Source organism: Camelus dromedarius, chromosome 11, assembly GCF_036321535.1.
Source record: "Camelus dromedarius isolate mCamDro1 chromosome 11, mCamDro1.pat, whole genome shotgun sequence".
NCBI classification, from domain to species: Eukaryota; Metazoa; Chordata; class Mammalia; order Artiodactyla; family Camelidae; genus Camelus; species Camelus dromedarius.
The window spans coordinates 37,315,970-37,333,971 of NC_087446.1; the positions used below are offsets into that span (position 1 = coordinate 37,315,970).

Consider the following 18,002-nt stretch of genomic DNA (forward strand, 5'->3'; position numbering starts at 1 on the left):
TTTTCCATGGCAAGATCATATCGTCTGCAAATAGAAATTGTTTTACTTCTTTTTCAACCTGGATGCCTTTTATCTCTTTCTTGCCTAATTGCCCTGGCCAGAACCTTTAGTGCAGTGTAGAACGGAAGTGGCAAGAGCAGGCATCCTTGTCTTATTCTTGATCCTGGGAGAAAGCATTTGGTCTTTCACCATTAAGTATGATTTTAGCTGTGGATTTTTCACAAATGTCCTTCATCAGGTGAAGGAAGTTCCCTTCTACTCCTAGTCTGTTGAGTGTTCTTATGATTAATGGTCTTGAACTTTGTCAAATGCTTTTGCTCCCTCTATAGAGATGATTATGTTTTTGTCTCTAATTCTGTTGATTTACTATATTACATTAATGATTTGGGGATATTAAATCACCTTGTGTTCCTGATAAATCCCACTTGGTTATGGTGTATAATCCTATTTATATATTGCTTAGTTTGATTTGCAAGTATTTTCTTGAGCATTTTGCATCTATATCCATAAAGGATATTAGTCTGTAGTTTGCTTGTAATGGCTTTGTCTGGTTTTGGTATCAGGATAATATTGGTCTCAGAATAAACTGGGAAATCTTCCCTTCTCTTCCACTTGTTAGAAGAGTTAGTGAAATTTTGGTATTTATTCTTCGTTAAGTATTTGGTATAATTCACCAATGGAGACATCTGGTGCTTTGCATTCTTTTGAATTGTCCATATTTAATCCAATCCCTGCCATTTTGAAATATCTTCCATTTCTCAATGATTCAAGTAAAAATGCATCAATTTTTCCCCCTCTTCCCCCATCCTGTGCTCTGAATCATCTCTCTCTTCTGTAGCGATCAATGCCTGTGAGATCAGCAATGGAGGCTGCTCTGCCAAGGCTGTCTGTAAAAGAACCACCCCAGGAAGACGGGTGTGTGTGTGCAAGGCAGGCTATGCCGGCGATGGCATCATGTGCCGAGGTAAGGACCATCCCTCACCCGTCAAGAGCTGTGATTTAAGAGTAGGAGCCCTGTTAAATGATCCTAATACTTGGGCGCTTATTATTAGGACATGTCACTGCTGGGATCATTGTCTGGGTGCGAAGGTTGGAAGGTATGGAAATGTGATGTGTGATGGTGTGTGATATCCAAAAATCACTTTGAAAGGAAAGAAAGGGGAAACTTTTTCCAATTAATTACGGTGGTGACTGAACTTCTAAATATTTATTTAGTTCTTCTTTTATACAAGTAGCACATTTTCACTAGAAAAATTACAGATTACATATATACTGGGGAGGGGGGTTCTGGAAATACCACTCACCTATTGTTTTATCTCATTTTGCTATATATACACACGTATTTTTTTAAACAAAAAATTGTATCTCATGCTGCGTAGTATTTACTGTGCTTAGCAACATAAAAGAACAACTCTGCCTAAAAACGTGTACTTCCAGATCATGATTTTAATGGCTATATACTGTTCTAATGTAAAGATATGCCATAGTAAGTTATCTGAATTATAACTTTCTGGTTGTGAAAAAAAATTTACACAGATGTGCAAGAATAGTACAAAAAAAGACCACCTGCTCTTCACCCAGATTCCCTTACTGTTAACTTTTTGCCTCATTTGCTTTTATCATTTTCTGTCTTTAATATGTATATATACACACATTTTTCCTAACTATTTGGGAGTAAGCCATATATATATGTGTGTGTGTGTGTGTATCTCACATTCCCTTTATCCTTAAGTACTTGAGTGTATTTGAGAATAAGGATAGATTCTTACATAACCACAGCACAGTTATCAACTTCAGGAAATTTATTATTGGTATAATAGTTTTATCTAATTACCATTTGCATTCTAATTTTGTCAGTTGACCCAATAATGTCCTTTTTTGACAGTTTTTCCTCCAGTGCAGGATCCAGTTTGGGGCTGGCTGTTGCATTTAGATGCCATGCCTCTTTAGTTTCCCTAAATCTGGGGTGGTTCCTCAGCCTTATTTTGTCCTTTATGATGCTGATGTCTTATAATAGTATAGTCCACACCCCAATTTGTTTTTATTGAAGCACAGTCAGTTGCGATGTGTCAGTTTCTGGTGCACAGCACAGTGTCTCAATCATGAATATACATACATATTTTCATTTTCATATTCTTCACCCCAATTTTTTTTGATAGCATGTCCTTCATTCTGAGTTTGTCTGATGTTTTTTTTTTTTTCATGATTACACCCAGATTTTGCATTCCAAGTCACATGAATGATACTGCACCCTTCCCAGGCTGTCACACTGGAGGCTCGGGATTTCCAGGTGCCTCCGTGTGTAGTGTGAAGTTTGACCATTGGTCAAGGTGCTGTCTGATTTCTCCACTGTACAGTTACTTTTTTCCTTTTAGCTACTAATAAAGAGTCAGCCAGGAGGCACTTTAATAGCAAGCCAACATCCTGCTCCTCATCAAAATATCCTCTTAAATTTAGTATCTACTGATGAATCTTCTCTGAACCAATTACATTATGATGTTACAAATGCTTTTTTTTTTAATTCCTACATATCTTCATTCATAGCATGTTGGATTGGACTCCAAAATTCTATTCAAGTCCTTAACTGCAAAAACGTATTTTCATTCAGTAGAGGGACAGAGTCAAGCCCGCAGACATGCTTCTGCTGACACAGTCTTGTCCCAGATGAGTCGATTTTGAGAAACCATATCTGGTACCCACCTGTCAGGTTATTTCTGCTTCAGAGTTGTCAGAAAACTGAATCACACCTGACATCTGCTCCCCTCGGTCAGTTAGCCATCCTGACTGGTCCCTCAAGATGTCTTTATTTGAAAATGAGGTTTGGTTCTCATGCCACGTGTTGGCTTTTTGTTTTAAAGAGATCAACCCATGTTTGGAGAACAATGGTGGTTGTCACAAGTACGCAGAGTGCACGCAGACGGGACCCAACCAGGTGAGCTCTGCCTCCCCGGGGACCTCAGCTTTCCTAAGAGCAAATTCCTGGGTGTTTAGACCCAGGCCTGAGGGAGAGGAGCTGAGAACAGACCTCTAGGGAACACCAGCATGAAATCAATACATTAGAGGAAATTATGGAAGAATTCCCCTAGAGGCCATTCTTTGGGAATGAAGAGAAATGGCAGGAAGGGGAGGCAGGGGGTAGATGGGGGTGCGGGACAAAAGGTTCTTAGGAGAAGGGACTTCCCTAGAGTGAGGAGAAGTGGGCATCTGCAAATACCACATGGTTCTAGAAGCCCCGAGGCCTCCAGCAATATCTCGTTCCTTTCAGCTTTCTGATGCCCAGAATCTTACAATTTTTCTTTGGCTTGAGGCTCTGAAACGTGTGCAGCACAGCAGCAGATAATGTTTTTTAAGCTGCTGTCATATATTCCCTTGTTGTGGAAAAACGTGTTACAGCTCAGTTGTGACAGCAACCTGGATCCAGGTGAGAAGACCAAGCAGCACTGGGATAGTTGGAGAACTCAGGTTTATTACTCCAGCAGGCCCAAAGGAGTTAACACTCCAAGCTCTGGACCCTGTCTGTAGGTCTACACAGGCCTTTATAGGCTGCCAGTTTTACACTTTGCAACATCATATGCAAATAAAGTATAACAAGTTGACCAATCAGGAACAAGCTTTGTAGAAATAGCCCAATCAGGAGTGAGAGAAATAACTAATAAGGAGTGAGCTCCATGCAAATACAGTACTACAAATGGACCAATCATAAGTTAGGGAAGTGGACCAATCCGAAGTGAGAGTAATAACCAATCAGGAGTGAAGGAAATAACCAATCAGAAGTGAGCTCAGGGAGCCAATAGAATTTTAGGGGTAAGCAAGCTGTTTCAGAGGGGAAAAGTGAGATAGAGCCTCTGGGCCAGGGAACCGGATGGTGCGGGCAGGAGAGTAGTGGCTCTGCTTGGGGGCCCTGCCGGTTTTTTTATGGGGCTTCCCGCCTCACCCTAACTGTGGCCCTTGCAGCGCCTCCCTGGGGAGCATGTCTGGGGAGGTGGGAGACACGTGAGGGCTTCAGCACAAGGGAGGGAGAGCTCGAGGGGTGAAAAGACTCAGGTGGGGAAGCTGGAGGCTCAGGGACCCAGGCTTTGCCTCCCTCACTCTCTGTCATGTTGTGAACAAGCAGGAAATTACAAACATCAGAAACTGGGTGATGATGTAAAGCTCCCAGTGAATGTTCTGTTGACTTTGTTGAGCCATTCGGAGACCTCAGTGCCAGGTCTCTGGACAGCAAGTACCTAAGGAGTGCTCCCCCCCAAAAAAAACGTGTTTTGAAATAATTGTCTCTATGTGTTTACAGACACAGTCATGGGGAAAACCAGAACAGTTGATGTTGGGCTAACTTATACAGATTTGGGGGTTCAGGAGAGTCCTTACTGCAAAGTGCATATGCAGTGGGGGAAACCTGTAAGCTTTCTGGTGCTCAGAGCCTCTAGATTTGGAAGGCAGTGGGTTGGAGTCAATCTCTGAGACAGGACCTTAACCCAGAAAGGGCAGCTAGTGGGTGTCCTGTGGGCGACTTGGTAAAGGGTTGAGCAGATATCTGGACCCATAACGAAGGGAGAGGAAGTGGAAACCTGCCGCTTGGCCCTGGCTGACCCTGCCCTGCCCACAAGCTCAGGTTCTTACAGGTAGACATCAGAGTAGAGCCACGGCTTCTGTGTAGGGGGCTTTGGTGTGGGTTAGAAAAACCGCCCCTTGGGTGGACACATCAGGAGCAGGTGCCCCTTATCTGGGCACCTGGCTTGGTGACTAGAGCATAGCTGGGTTTCAGCCCTGCTCATCCTCACGCCCAGGTGGTCCTGAGTAGAGTGCATGTGATGCAGGGGTGAACTAGACAGTCCCCAGCTTCTTCCAGACAGTGTTCCCTCCTTCAGCGTGAAGCCCCCCCACTCACTTTCTCAGCCAAACAGTGGGTTTTTTGATTGTTTTCATGGCTGATTCAGCTCCAAAGCCGCCTCCTAGCTTCTCAGAGCACTGGGGCCTCTGGGCTGAGCACAGGCGGAGTGGGAGTGGACCATGGCTTAGCTTCCTTGCACCTGGACCTTTACCAACCAAAGAGAGAAAAGAGGTGGGCGCAAGAAGGCAAGGGACCAAATAAGGTGACCAAGTTAAAAAATAAAATTAAGTCCCTTGGCAGCAAAGGTGGAGTGTGTAGGTGAACCCAGTGCGAGTGTAAAGCGGGCCTAATGTGCTAAAATAAGATAACGATTCTCAGTCTAGAGCAGGTATTACCAATACCAAATAGAGGACCTTCTAACATCAGTTACAGAGTTACCATTGTAGAATTCCAGCAGGAGAGCCAGCAGAATGTATCTGTGAAATGACCCATTTTCCTCTCCTCCTGGACAGGCCATCTGTAACTGTTTATTGAAATACACTGGAGACGGGAAGGTCTGCACACTCATCGACGTCTGCTTAACTGTGAGTGCTCCCTTCACCGCGTCTAGCGTGTGGGGTGTTGAGGTGGCCTCTGGCAGAGCTGCTTCTGGGCCACTTCTCCCTCACATCCCAGTTGCAATGTTGGAGAAACTCCAGTCTCTGCCTTCAGGTGGCCCTCACCTCTGTGTCTGTCTTCTCTTCTAGTGAGTACATTTACCAACCTAAGTTCCCCCAGGTTAGCCTAGGATGATCTCATCTTGAGATCCTTAATTGCATCAGCAAAGACTCTTTCTCTAAACAAGGTGACATTCACAGATACCAGGGCTTATGACTTGGACCTTTAGGGGCTGGGTGGGCACAATTCTACCTACCACAGACCAGGAGGAGTTCAGGTCCCTGACCAAGACCACAGCTCAAGCACACGGTGTGGCCCACATCTGTCTGACTCAGAGGCTGGGCCCTTGACCACTTCTTGTGGTGCTGGTTCCTCCCACAAGGCACTGGTCCCCAGCAGAGGCCGTGTCCACACACCTTCCTTCCTTGTTCATGTCACTGCCCGCCCCGAGCCTCCTGCTGTGAGTACAAAGACGACACAGACACCCCAGAAGTAAAGCCCTTCCTCTTCAAGTGAGGTCCCTACCATCCCCCGTGTTGTCTCCCAGGTTTCTCAGGGGAATGTACCCCGTGTGACATGTCTGTGTAGGAAGAACGAGGAAGAAGCTACAGGGCAGGGAGCTGTGGTGGAGAGCTGAGGAGAGAGGTGAAGGTGGGAAGCATCTTCTCCAGAGAGAAATGAAATGTCCTGGAAGAGTAGAGAAGCGCTGATGTTTGTGTGCAGAACTTTGAAGGGGTCCAGACAGCACACAATCATGACTTTCTCCAGCAATGCTCCGCCCGTCAGGGTGAGCCCAGGGGCGGCAGAGTCTAGCCCAGGTGGGCTGAGGGGAGAAAGGAGCGAGGTGGGGTTTGCAGTGTGCTGCCCGCTGTCTGGGCTGTGCTGAGACAGAGGGCAAGGAGGTGAGCAGGACTGTGGGTGAGAAAGGAGGAGGTGGCCCAGAGGGAGGGGAGGTCCCTGCAGGTCAAAGGAGATTGGAGCCACAGTGTTATAAAAGGTGAATGGAAAGGATAGAAATTGGTGGTCAGAGAGAGCAGGAGGCTTGAAATAGAGCTTTCAGGAGCAGTCCACTTTAATGTGGAACCAAGTCAAGGATGGGTAAGGAGATGATGACAGGGATAGAGCAGGGGTAGGTTGGCAGGGAATAGGGGCAGGTGCAGAAGACGTCAGAGACAGAGATGTTGGTGCCACCAAGGATGACAACAGGCATGGAGAGAAAGCCAGTGATCCAGGCGCACTGCGCAGACAGAGGAAGAGGAATGGGAGCGTATAGATTCCACGTGCTCTGAGGGAGCTGGCATTTGTAGAAGACGAGGGAATAGAAGTGGTTGGAAGGGACGATGTGCAGTAAGAAAGATGCTATCCCAGCCCCAGCCACGAAGTGCAGGGTAAGGGAGGAAGAGCTTCGCTTGAGGGGCGTAGGGGAGCAGCGTTTGCAGCAGATGGGCACCTCTTCAGTAAGAGGCAAAGAGGGCTTTCTGGGGACAGGAGGAGACAGTGGGAGTTTGCTACCTGTGAGTCTCAGAAGGCACAAGGGTAGGGCCTGTAAGGGCAGGAAGGGTGGGATATGAGGTCAGATCAAAAGTGTATAGAGCAACATGCTGGGGAGAGTCCGAGCAGTGGGAGGGAACCCTGGCCGCCTGAACCCCTGCTTTGACTGAAATGAACTGGAAGGTGGGACAGAGGGGATTCATCCTGATGGTCTTAGAGCAGGCTGGGCATCGAGACAGTAAAATCTAGGGTATTTAGCTGCAACATCCAGGGCCCCTAGGAGATGGTTAATGGTTGTGCAGGACTCAGCTTTTTTGCACAGCTAACTGAGCTGTGTCAGCTTGAGGCAGGAATCTGGTGCAGTAAGTCTCTCCTGGGCCGAAATACCATGTTCCATCAATACTTTTGGAGTTGGGGCTGGGAAGGAGGGGAGACTGTACAACTGGCCTTTAAGACTGCTGACCTCCTTTTCTGCTCAACCCCACTGGATTCCTTTTTCCTGAGCTTTATATCCTTTCCCCACTCAGGAACTTGGCTTAGGCTACAGAGCCCTTCTCGGTGTTCTGGTGGGTGTTGGCTTTGAACTATACTTTGCTTTGTTTATATTGTAGGGCTCTGCTCCATCTCCCACAGTTTATAAACTTTCTGCAGATGGTAACAAAGTTCTGCTTTATACTGACTGCCTTCTAGATGATGACTGTTGCCTTTGCTATGTTGGGATTAGAGTTTAGCCTAAAGCTGGGAAATGTCCAACGAGATTGGTGCCTTACTAGCTAACTCCCAGGTGCCAAGACATTCCCCATTTGGCAGCTCTGGGCTGATCTGTATGGGGCTGGAGATCTTCTGGGATGGACCTGCCATCTCAGGATACGGGCATACCTCGGAGATATTGTAGGTTTGGTTCCAGACCATTGAAATAAAGCGAGTATCGCAGTAAAACAAGTCACAAGAATTTTTTGGTTTCCCAGTGCATATAAAAGTTATGTTTACACTATACTGTGGTCTATTAAGCGTACAATAACATAATGTCTTAAAAACATATATACCTTAATTTAAAAAATACTTTATTGCTAAAAAAAATTGCTAACCATCATCGGACAATGCAGGGTTGCCACAAACTTCCAATTTATAAAAAAAACACAATATCTGCACAGCGCAGTGAAATGAGGTATGCCCGTGTAAGGCTGAGTGAGTCAGATGGCCCTTACAATTGTAAGGAATTGGGGAAGGGCAAATAATGCAAACCAGCCAAGCAGAGAGTGAGACCAAAAGTAAACTTCAGTACAGAATTGCTTTGTGAACATTGGCAGAGCTGGAAACGAACTGGTCTGACTCCTACCCCCCCACTCCTTGGGAATTTTACCAGAAAAACGGCGGCTGTAGTGAATTTGCTATCTGCAGTCACACTGGACAAGGCGAAAGGACGTGTACTTGCAAACCCAACTACGTCGGGGATGGGTTTACCTGCCGTGGCAACATTCATCAGGTAACGCGAGGCATTTTTCAGTAAAGTAAACTCCACTTTCCTCCCTGTGCAGAATCCAGGAAGCTAAGGAATGTGCAAGAGTTCTCTTATGCACAGAACTCTAGAAAAATGCGAAAGACTACTTTCATATAAATCAGCAACGAAAAGAAATGTTATCTTCCCATGGGAATTCACTTGACCTGGAACACAGTGATTCCAATCAACAGTTCTAGAGTCAGAAACATCGGGGTTTGAATTCAGGTGTGCCAATTAGTAATGTGACTTTGGGCAGATTACATCACCTCTTGGTGCATCAGTTTTCCAGCCTGTAAAAGAAAATAATAATGGTACCAACCCCAGCAGGTTGTTATAAGGTTTAAATGAGATGATGTGTCTCAGGCACAGAGCACACAGAAACTCGGAGGCATTATCATGATGTGGATTGTTGTTGGAGTGTGTGTTTGCATGACTGCCCACGAGAATCTGTACTGGACGTAGAGGATGAGGCATCGTGATACTTGTTGATTTCTCCTATTAGAAAGTGAACATTCTGTTATTTGGTTTAAAGAAGAACTTAGAGCATACTGGCTGATCAAATACTCTTGTTACTAGAGAAACTAAATCTACCATAAACTTGTAACTGATAATTGATTTTTTTTTTTTAATATTTGAACTACTAAAAATTCTCTTAAAGCTCAGGTGCTTCTGGAAATGGCTGAACCTTTCTGTGGTAAATCAGATGGTGACTCCAGCAAGGTTTTGGAACTCACAGTATGTCCCTGTAGTCATTCTGAACATCAGTTTTAAGCCTATAAATGGGGCTTGAAATTAGCCCAGATTTCCAGCTGAAATCATGGTAGATACTCTAGATCTTAGAGACATCGTCATGCGGTAACCCTGCATTGTTCTTGTGTATAATTCCCAGGCATTAAGTGAACCTTCCCTGTCTTTGTTTCCAGGAGCTTCCCAAGAACCCAAAAACGTCACAATATTATTTCCAGTTGCTGGTAAGAATGTGTGTGTCTGTCTAGCTAGAAGAGTTGGGTCTCAAGCCAGATAGGAGATAAATCTGTAACCCCCGGAGTAGGTGAGGGTAGAAGACAGCCTGGGAGCCTTGATTTCTGAAACAGTCTCTGTGTTGGTCATTTGTGCACATCTCAGGCCTCAGGTAAGCAGCATAGCAGAGTGGCATAAATGCTGCTCTGTTCTGCTGTACACGTGAGAATGTAGTATATGAAACACTGCTTTCAGACAGTGGACGCAAGAAGCATTACTGGGGCCATCGGCTAACTCTTTGGGTGAACATATTAAGTTGGATCTTTCTGCACCTCATACATCTGAATAAGTTCCAGAGATGATACTGAAGAATAAAAAAGTCCAGAAGAATAAAATCATAAACTCTAGAAGGAAATATAAGTAACCGTAGGCTCTTAGCATTGGCAAGAAGACAATTGGAACAGTTAAGTAAATCATCTTATTACTTGTATTTGTATTATTGTCCCAATCATGTAAAACCCATAGTATGTGGAAGAGACACTGGAAAAAAATTTATCTGGAAATAATGGGTTTCTCTGAGGTGTGGGTTATTTTCTTTATGCTGTATTTTTAAATCTTTAATACAGTCAGCATAATGTTATTTTTATACCAGATAAAAATAAACATTATTTCAATGACAAAAAATCTGAATGAATTTGAATCTGACTAAATAAACCCAGATGTCCCTATCCGGTTTTCACTCCCTCTGCCACTATGTGCGCTCTCTGCTGTTTGTTTGAGCCCCTGCCTGTATTAAGTATGTCAATCTGACCCTCCCCCTCTTTCCACAGGAGCATTCTGTACAAGACCTGATTGGCCCAGGCCCTTTCACTGTTCTTGCACCTTTATCTGCAGCCTTTGATGAGGAACCCAGGGTAAGCATGAAGTGAGAGGCATGTGGAAGAGGTTTGGGACTGGAACACAGTCTTTGGGCATCACCCTGAACCAGCACTAGAGACGTTTCTGGGCAGAAGATTTAGGATCAGTTGGAGCAGACCAGCAATGGAAGGGGCTGCCTCTCAGCATAGGAACCTCTGTCAGGGGAAGCGAATTAGTGGGTTTGGGGTAACCACTGGCCAGAGACTTTCTAAAGGACATTCCTGAATAGGGTAGGAGGTTGGAAAAGAACAACAATTCTTAAAATAATTCTAGCATCATGTAGACCCCACTCCCCGAAAAAGGAATGAAGAGGAATATTGGATTAACAGTATATGAATAGGTTCTTTTCATGCAGGACTTATCAGAGCCTTTACCATCTAACATTCACTCCGACTCTTCATGCTGGATTATTCATTAATATATAATAATGTAGCAAACATTTATTGAATGTGCCAGACATTGTTTCTAGTGCCTGGCTTAGATTAACTCGTTTAGTCTTCATGACAACCCTGTGAGCTGAATGCTATTATCATCCCCATTTTACAGTTGAAGACGTTAAGAAAAGTAACTTCCCCCAGGTCACATGACTTGCAAAATGTGGAGCAAGGACTCAAACATGACTCCAGAACCTGTATTCCTAACCACTGCACATGCTGCTTCTCTCTACATTTATTTTGGACACTAGTAAAGCAGGAACACAAAAATTTTTGAAAAACTTTGACATCTGATGTTTTTTAAAAAGCATCAAAAGAGTTATCATGAAATATTGATAACTTTGTGGGCTTTCTTATGACACTGACTTTGTGGTTAATGTTTTTATTTTGACCTACAAGTGAAGAAGCATGGTGGTCTCTTCCATACTAAAGTTATAAATCAGCCCAGGCACCCCTACAAGAGAGGGGCATACTGTGCGGTGTCATCCAGCATTTTGCACAAGAAAACACTTTTTTCAAGTAGCAGCTCGCAGGACTTGGGTGGGGTCCTTGACATGTGTGCTGTGAAATGCTGGACCAGAGGGACTCCAGGTTCCTTCCATGCTGAGATCCTACAGTGGAAGCAGAAGAGGAGCTATAACCACTTTCTCCCTCTTGCCTATACAGTCTCCATCCTGTGTCCCTGACTCCAAGCCAACCCTGACTGCCTGCTCCCCAGGGTCTGGGTGGGGACAGACGTGCGGGAGGGAGTCTGGAGGAGGGGACAGCAAAAGGAAAAGTTGGAGTAGAAGGCTTCTGGCTCTGGGTACAACCCTCTGACCTATTACAGGTTAAAGCCTGGGACGAACAGGGGCTAATGGCCCAGGTTCTTCGGTATCATGTAATTGCCTGCCACCAGCTGCTTCTGGAAAACCTGAAACTGACCCCAAATGCTACTTCTCTCCAAGGGGAGTCAATTGCTATCTCTGTCTCTCAGGTAAGAGGGGCCACTTCAGACTCCCCTCTTCCTTAGAGTGATAATAATGATAACGACTAATGCATGTGGAGGGATTTCTCTGTGCCGGGTACTAGCCTAAGTATCTGATGTGCACTAACTGATTCAATCCTCAAAATAATCCCATAATATACTGTTATTTTTCTCCAATTTGCAAATTAGGAAACTGCGCTCAGAGAGGTTTAGTAACTTGTCCACGGTCGCACAGCAAGTAAATATTAGAGCTCAAATTTTGAAACTCAGGGGGCAAAGCAGCTGCAGGTGGTCAGCAGAACAGCAGCATTGGTCAGAAGCTGAAGGGGGATGAAAGTTTTTGATCAAAGCCACTTGATCATGCTCATCTCCCTCCCCACAAAGAGAAACCAATGGTGTCTGTAGAATTCATTGCATAGGGGAAATATATGCAGTGGGGTCAAAAAGCAGAGGGGTGGTGGGTGGTGTGGAGAACACATGTGAAAAAGAAGCCAATTTGGATCTGCTTGCTGTTTCATTTTTGAGAATCATGGTGAAATGACTGTTTTGGTTGATTATTTGCTATTAACTTCTCCGTGAAAATGACATTCTTTTCTGTTTTCTTTTTATAATCATCATTAAAAATGTGCTCAAGTAACTTGGATCTTCAGAATTTGCCCACAGCTCCACTTAAACATTTACCCTCATGATGATTTAACATGACGGCAGGGCATTCTGAAGGAAGTGATTTTTGTGTCTATTTCTCTTTGTGCTTATTTCTTTTTTCCTTTTTTGGTTAATTTCAGGACACAGTGTTTATAAATAACAAAGCTAAGATCATATCCAGTGACATCATCAGTACCAACGGAATCATCCACATCATAGACAAACTGCTGTCTCCCCAAAACTTGCTTATCACCCCTAAAGATGCTTCTGGAAGGATTCTGGTGGGTACTCATTGTTAGACTCTCAGCACAGAGTGACTCATAGTACCCATAACTGATTATCTCAATTCTGATTCTGAGGCATTGTTCCAAGACATTTTAATTTTACTGCTTCAGTCTCAAGCTACTATTAAAAGCTTAGTGAATGTTATTCTTAGTAAGAAGTAAGTAGGTAGAAGTCTATTTTAAATAGTCAAGTGGATTTTTATAAGTTTTTCTTCAGTGTCCACAAAGGCAGGTGGTCTTGGATAGATTTGGAAGGTGCAGAAATTACATAGATGGATAATAGATAGATAGGAAGGGAGGAAGGAAGGGAGGAAGAAAGATCTGATGGATAGATTGATGATAGATGATGGATAGATAGGTGATAGATAAATGATAGATAGACAATTATCACTAAAACTAAATCGGGGGTAAAACACCTCAATTGACAGAAAAGACAGTTTCAACTTTTGTTGTTATTTATTAGCATTGGGTTCTTAGCTGGAGACAACAGAATCCACTCTATCTCACTTAAAGAAAAAGGAGTTTAAGATATTATGTATATCACCAAATCTCTTGGAAAGCTAGAGAGCCTAATTCAGATTCTGCACAGCTGGGAATAAAATAAAGCAGCCTGGGGATACCCGCAAAGGAAGGACCCCTGACTTCACCACAGGGCTGCTCTGTGCCAGCTCTGCCAGTGCTGCCTGTCTCCATCACCTAGGACATCAGGGTCTGGACACCAGATGTCTCCACCCTTGTGCTTGTCAGGAGATCTGATATCCCTGCTGGCAGCCACTGCCACCTCATGTTGTTTCTTTCCACCAGTGTCTTGCACAAGCCCTTCTGCTTGGGGGATCCCATATCGCATATGGGGCTCTAGCTGCAGGGCAGTCTGGGAAAATGCAGAGTTTAGCCACCCAACTTCTGTAAAGCAGAAAGACTCGGGTACAAGGGAACTGGGGTGGGTTCTGACAAGCCAGTCTACAGCACCTGCCACGTTATCTTCCTCTCATTTGAGTGACCAAGCTTCTGTGAAAGTGCTTTGTGGGCTGTATAAGGAACAGCTTCATTCCTATTCTTATTATCTTTGCAGCAAAATCTTACGACAGTGGCAATAAACCATGGCTACATCAAATTTAGCAACTTAATACAGGTAAAAACCTAGAAGAAACGTTGCTTCAGGGGAATGTATATCTCAAGGGTTATAACCTACCTAAAGAGGCTTATTTTTTGACAGGTTTTTTGTTTGTTGTGTGGTTTTGTTTGTTTCACTAGCCAGCTGTTGTGGGATCTTTAAGGAAGTCCTAACTTTCTGGATAACAGTCATTCTCTGCCGCTCCGTTCCCAAAATCTTGCATGGCTTATTCCTTGGCTGAGTTAGGAATTGAAGTATTTGAGGCCAGAGCTAGGGAAAGGAATTAGTATGTGCCAGTTCCTGAACTAGGTGCTTCATACCTGGAATTATCACCCCCACAACAGAGATGGGGTAGCCAAAAGGCAGACCTGGGGAATCTCTGCCCATGAGACAGGCAGAAATTGCACCTAAAATCACATCCTTCTTGCTTCAGAGACAGCTCCCACAAATTGAGTAGAGAAACTTCCTGTTAAAACAAAGATTCCAGAGGAGAATCAGGGAGGAGCAGGGTCCTCCAAGGCCCCCCTCTCCTCCATGTATCACAAGCAGTAGGGAAATTTTCTTAGGAAAATTACAAGAAAAAAATGTATATGATGCACCCAGGCTGTAGAAAGTTCTCAAAATGATTCTTCCCCATTCATCTGGCTTTTTTTTTTTTTACGTCTTTGTGATCTCAAAATCTTCTAAATATACAGGAGTATCTTAATATTGTATAGGTTTCACTTTTTAAATGAAATATGAAAAAAAAGATGCCAAGTGGGCCTTCCAGAAATTAAAATACTTGCTTTCTGAGAAAATGAGGATCAGAACGGCTGGAGTGTGATGAGTCTCGAGTTTCGAGCTGTGTCACCCTTGAACCAGCCAGAGTCCCAGTGAGCCCTGGGATGGGCCTGGAGGGGACCCCTAACTGGCTGGTGTTGGTCCTCCGAGAGACTCTGTACCTCTTGGCTGGACTGTACCTGTGCATGTGACCGGTTCCCTGCATTTCAGGACACGGGCTTGCTGAGCGTTATCACTGACCCAATCCACACTCCAGTCACTCTCTTCTGGCCTAGCGACCAAGCCCTCCAAGCCCTACCTCCTGAACAACAGGCTTTCCTGTTCAACGAGGACAACAAGGACAAGTTGAAGGAGTATTTGAAGTTCCACGTGATTCGAGATTCCAAGGTATTTTGTTTTCGCACAAACGTGAGATGCAGGGATGCCCCGGGGTGATGGTATCCAGGAATTGTTGGTGTGTCTCCACCTCCCAGCACCAAGGAGGCCTGACCATCCCTGTCCCGCTGTGCCCTCCTCTGACTGGCTGTGGTGAACTGGCCCCTGCAGCTTAGCATATCTGGTTCTGTTTCTCCCACCTGCCATCGGTTTTTTTTCTTGGTTTTGTCCTAACTTTAACTGACACCCAAGAGCATTCTTCCCCTCTTTTTACTTAGAAGGGATACAGTCCAGCCCATAACAGCACCCTATGCCATTTCCCACGGGCTGCATACACCAACACAGCATCCTCCATGGACTGCCAAGTATAGATGGGTACGGATGGGTGATTGACACCAGCTGGAAGAGACTTTCCCCACAGAAAAAACTTCCACTTTCCTAGAGACCCCATGGTTATTCTTCCTTTTGATTACATCTACTGTCATTTTAAAGCTGGAATTAATAGGACTCTTAGAGGAACTTGTATCTGGATTTGGTTTGATGGCAGAGCGCCTTTGGGCCCTTCTTCAGCCCAGACTTGGGGTATTCATGTGGCGCCATCACTCCTACAGATTTTGGCCGTGGATCTCCCCAGATCTGCTACCTGGAAGACCCTGCAAGGCTCTGAGCTGAGTGTGAAGTGTGGAGCTGGCAGTGACATCGTGAGTGTTGTCACCACGTGGGGGTTGGGAGCATATTAACGCACTCCCCAGCCACTGCCCCTTCAAGGAGATGTTCAGTTTTTTCCACATTGAGGAGAAGCTCTTTTCTCTCATTGCCTTCATCGCTATTTCCCCTGAGTAAGTGGATATGAAAAGCCTGATAAATCCTGGCTAGCCCAAACCCTTACCAGGTATCAGCCCCATTGCACTTGTGGAGAGCAGCTTTGGATTGATTTTTTTAGAACTTATTTTCCAGTGTGAGACCCTTACCTGAAGCAAGAAAGTACACTGTCATTCCTTTCCCTTCCTTCCCAGCCCCACTGCAGCCTCACCTCCAGCCCTCTCTCAGCAGTCAGAGCCAGCTCTGGGCTATACCCACCTAGATCAACCCACAGAGAGAAAGTTTGTGATTTTCACCTTCCTTGGCTAGTTCCTGAACAACATTACCTTCCTGTAATTCCATGTGATGAATGGGTCTGATGGGATAATAGTAGCTACATCCTGGGGTTGTTGTGAGGATTAAAAGAATTTGCGCAGATAAAGCACGTAGGACATTACTTGGCACATAATACATACTGAGTGTTTGAGATATCAATATAGACATTGATATCGATATTTATCAGTTCTTTCTGACTAGCAGGTGCTGGTCACATTACATGACCTGGAAAAAGGAGTCTGAGGATTGCTGACTGTTCTCTCCCTCCCTCTCTCTCTGTCTTCCTCCCATTCCCCCTTCTCTCACAGGGCGAGCTCTTCCTGAATGGCCAAACTTGTAGAATTGTGCAGCGGGAGCTTTTATTTGACCTGGGTGTGGCCTATGGCATCGACTGTCTTCTAATTGATCCCACCCTGGGGGGCCGCTGTGACGCTTTTACAGCTTTCGATGTCTCGGTCAGTCTTAAAAATGCTACTCTAGTAAGAGAACCTTGGGCCAGTGAACAGCCCTCATGATCCAGCGTGGACCCTACTGTGAAGCCACTGAGGACTGGTCCTCAGTGAACACAGGACCCGAGCGATCAGAGAACCACAGGACAGCATTCTTTGGGTTCAAATCAACAGGCATCTACTTCATCCTAGACAAGCCTCACACTATCTCATTTATCCACCCCTTCCCCAATCCATTCATTCCCTCGCGATTAAGGAAACAGTTGATGGAGACAATCTATGTGCCAGCTTTCTGCCAGTCACTTTTAAACCCATCTGTCCATTCAGTCACTCGTTTATTCATTCAACAAACATTTTTTGAGCTTCTGACAGATTAAACTGTTTGAAACTGCCATTTTGACAGGGTATAACTATAAAAATAGCAGTTTCATATGGTTCAATCTAATATATGTCACCCATACCTCCAGTCATGTGCTCACTCTTTAATACTTGTTGCACTTCTGTCCTGGGGCCTGCACAATGTGAGGCTTTTGCACATTTCACACTCATTCCTCCATCCAGTACCACTTACTGAGTATGACCTTTGAGCCTGCTATTTGGCTCAATGCTCACATTACCCTTACAATTATCTGATAATAGAAGTAGCTATCATCAACTCTATTATGTAGATTTGGAAACTTGAGTCTCAAAGAGGTGAAGTGACTTACTCAGCAAAGTCTGTCACCAGTTGATTTTAGTACCTGGCAACTTATAGGCATTCACTAAACATCCCAAATTATTAGGATGCCAGTCAGCCAAAGTAGGAGGTGAAAAAACAGTTGTTCTTTCTGCTGCAGAGGTCGTGGCCTTCTTAACTTCCAAAGTACATATACACACATTTTTTCCAGTTGAGCGTTTTCCCTCACCAATCCCCTGAAGATCAAACCGCACCGAGAATTACCATCCCTATTTTATAGATCAGAAAACTGAGAATCAAAGAATGTGATTGGCTAAATTATCACAGTGGATATGTAACAGAACTGAACGTGCACCCACGTTTCCCATGACCACTGCATCATGTGCCTGTGTGACCCTGTCCTGGTCCACCTCCATCTAACAGGGAAATTTTCATCTCAGAGAACTAACCCCAGGACTTGAGGTACAAGACAGACCTTTGGAATTCTCCATGGCAAAATTGCAGGTGTTTGCTTTTATGTTCCTGATTGTGGCCAGAATCTTAATCAAGATTAATTAAGTTTGAGATCAGCTAATCAAGGCATTAACCAGGGTCATTTTCTTGTGTTTCTTAATACTCTTGACTTACAAGTGCTTCTTTTCTTGCGTACTAGGGGAATTGTGGGAGCTGTGTCAATACGCCCAGCTGCCCCACGTGGACCAAACCAAAGGTAATTATGCACACAGTGATAATGTTTGGAGAGCGGTAGGTTTGTTTCCCTATCAGACCCCAGTCTTCTGTTCGGGG

The 18,002-nt window shown here is 44.7% G+C and overlaps 1 protein-coding gene across 1 annotated transcript in view; it reads left to right on the forward strand.

Moving 5' to 3' along the window:
- STAB2 (stabilin 2) overlaps positions 1-18,002 on the forward strand; it is a 133,698-nt gene that overhangs the window by 92,328 nt on the left and 23,368 nt on the right. The window contains exons 42-54 of the mRNA XM_031462915.2: positions 839-964; positions 2,859-2,932; positions 5,341-5,412; positions 8,343-8,462; positions 9,401-9,448; positions 10,268-10,351; positions 11,619-11,765; positions 12,542-12,682; positions 13,758-13,817; positions 14,790-14,966; positions 15,566-15,655; positions 16,400-16,546; positions 17,869-17,925. Coding sequence (XP_031318775.2) covers positions 839-964; positions 2,859-2,932; positions 5,341-5,412; positions 8,343-8,462; positions 9,401-9,448; positions 10,268-10,351; positions 11,619-11,765; positions 12,542-12,682; positions 13,758-13,817; positions 14,790-14,966; positions 15,566-15,655; positions 16,400-16,546; positions 17,869-17,925 — 1,343 coding nt within the window. The remainder of the gene's footprint in view (positions 1-838; positions 965-2,858; positions 2,933-5,340; positions 5,413-8,342; positions 8,463-9,400; positions 9,449-10,267; positions 10,352-11,618; positions 11,766-12,541; positions 12,683-13,757; positions 13,818-14,789; positions 14,967-15,565; positions 15,656-16,399; positions 16,547-17,868; positions 17,926-18,002) is intronic.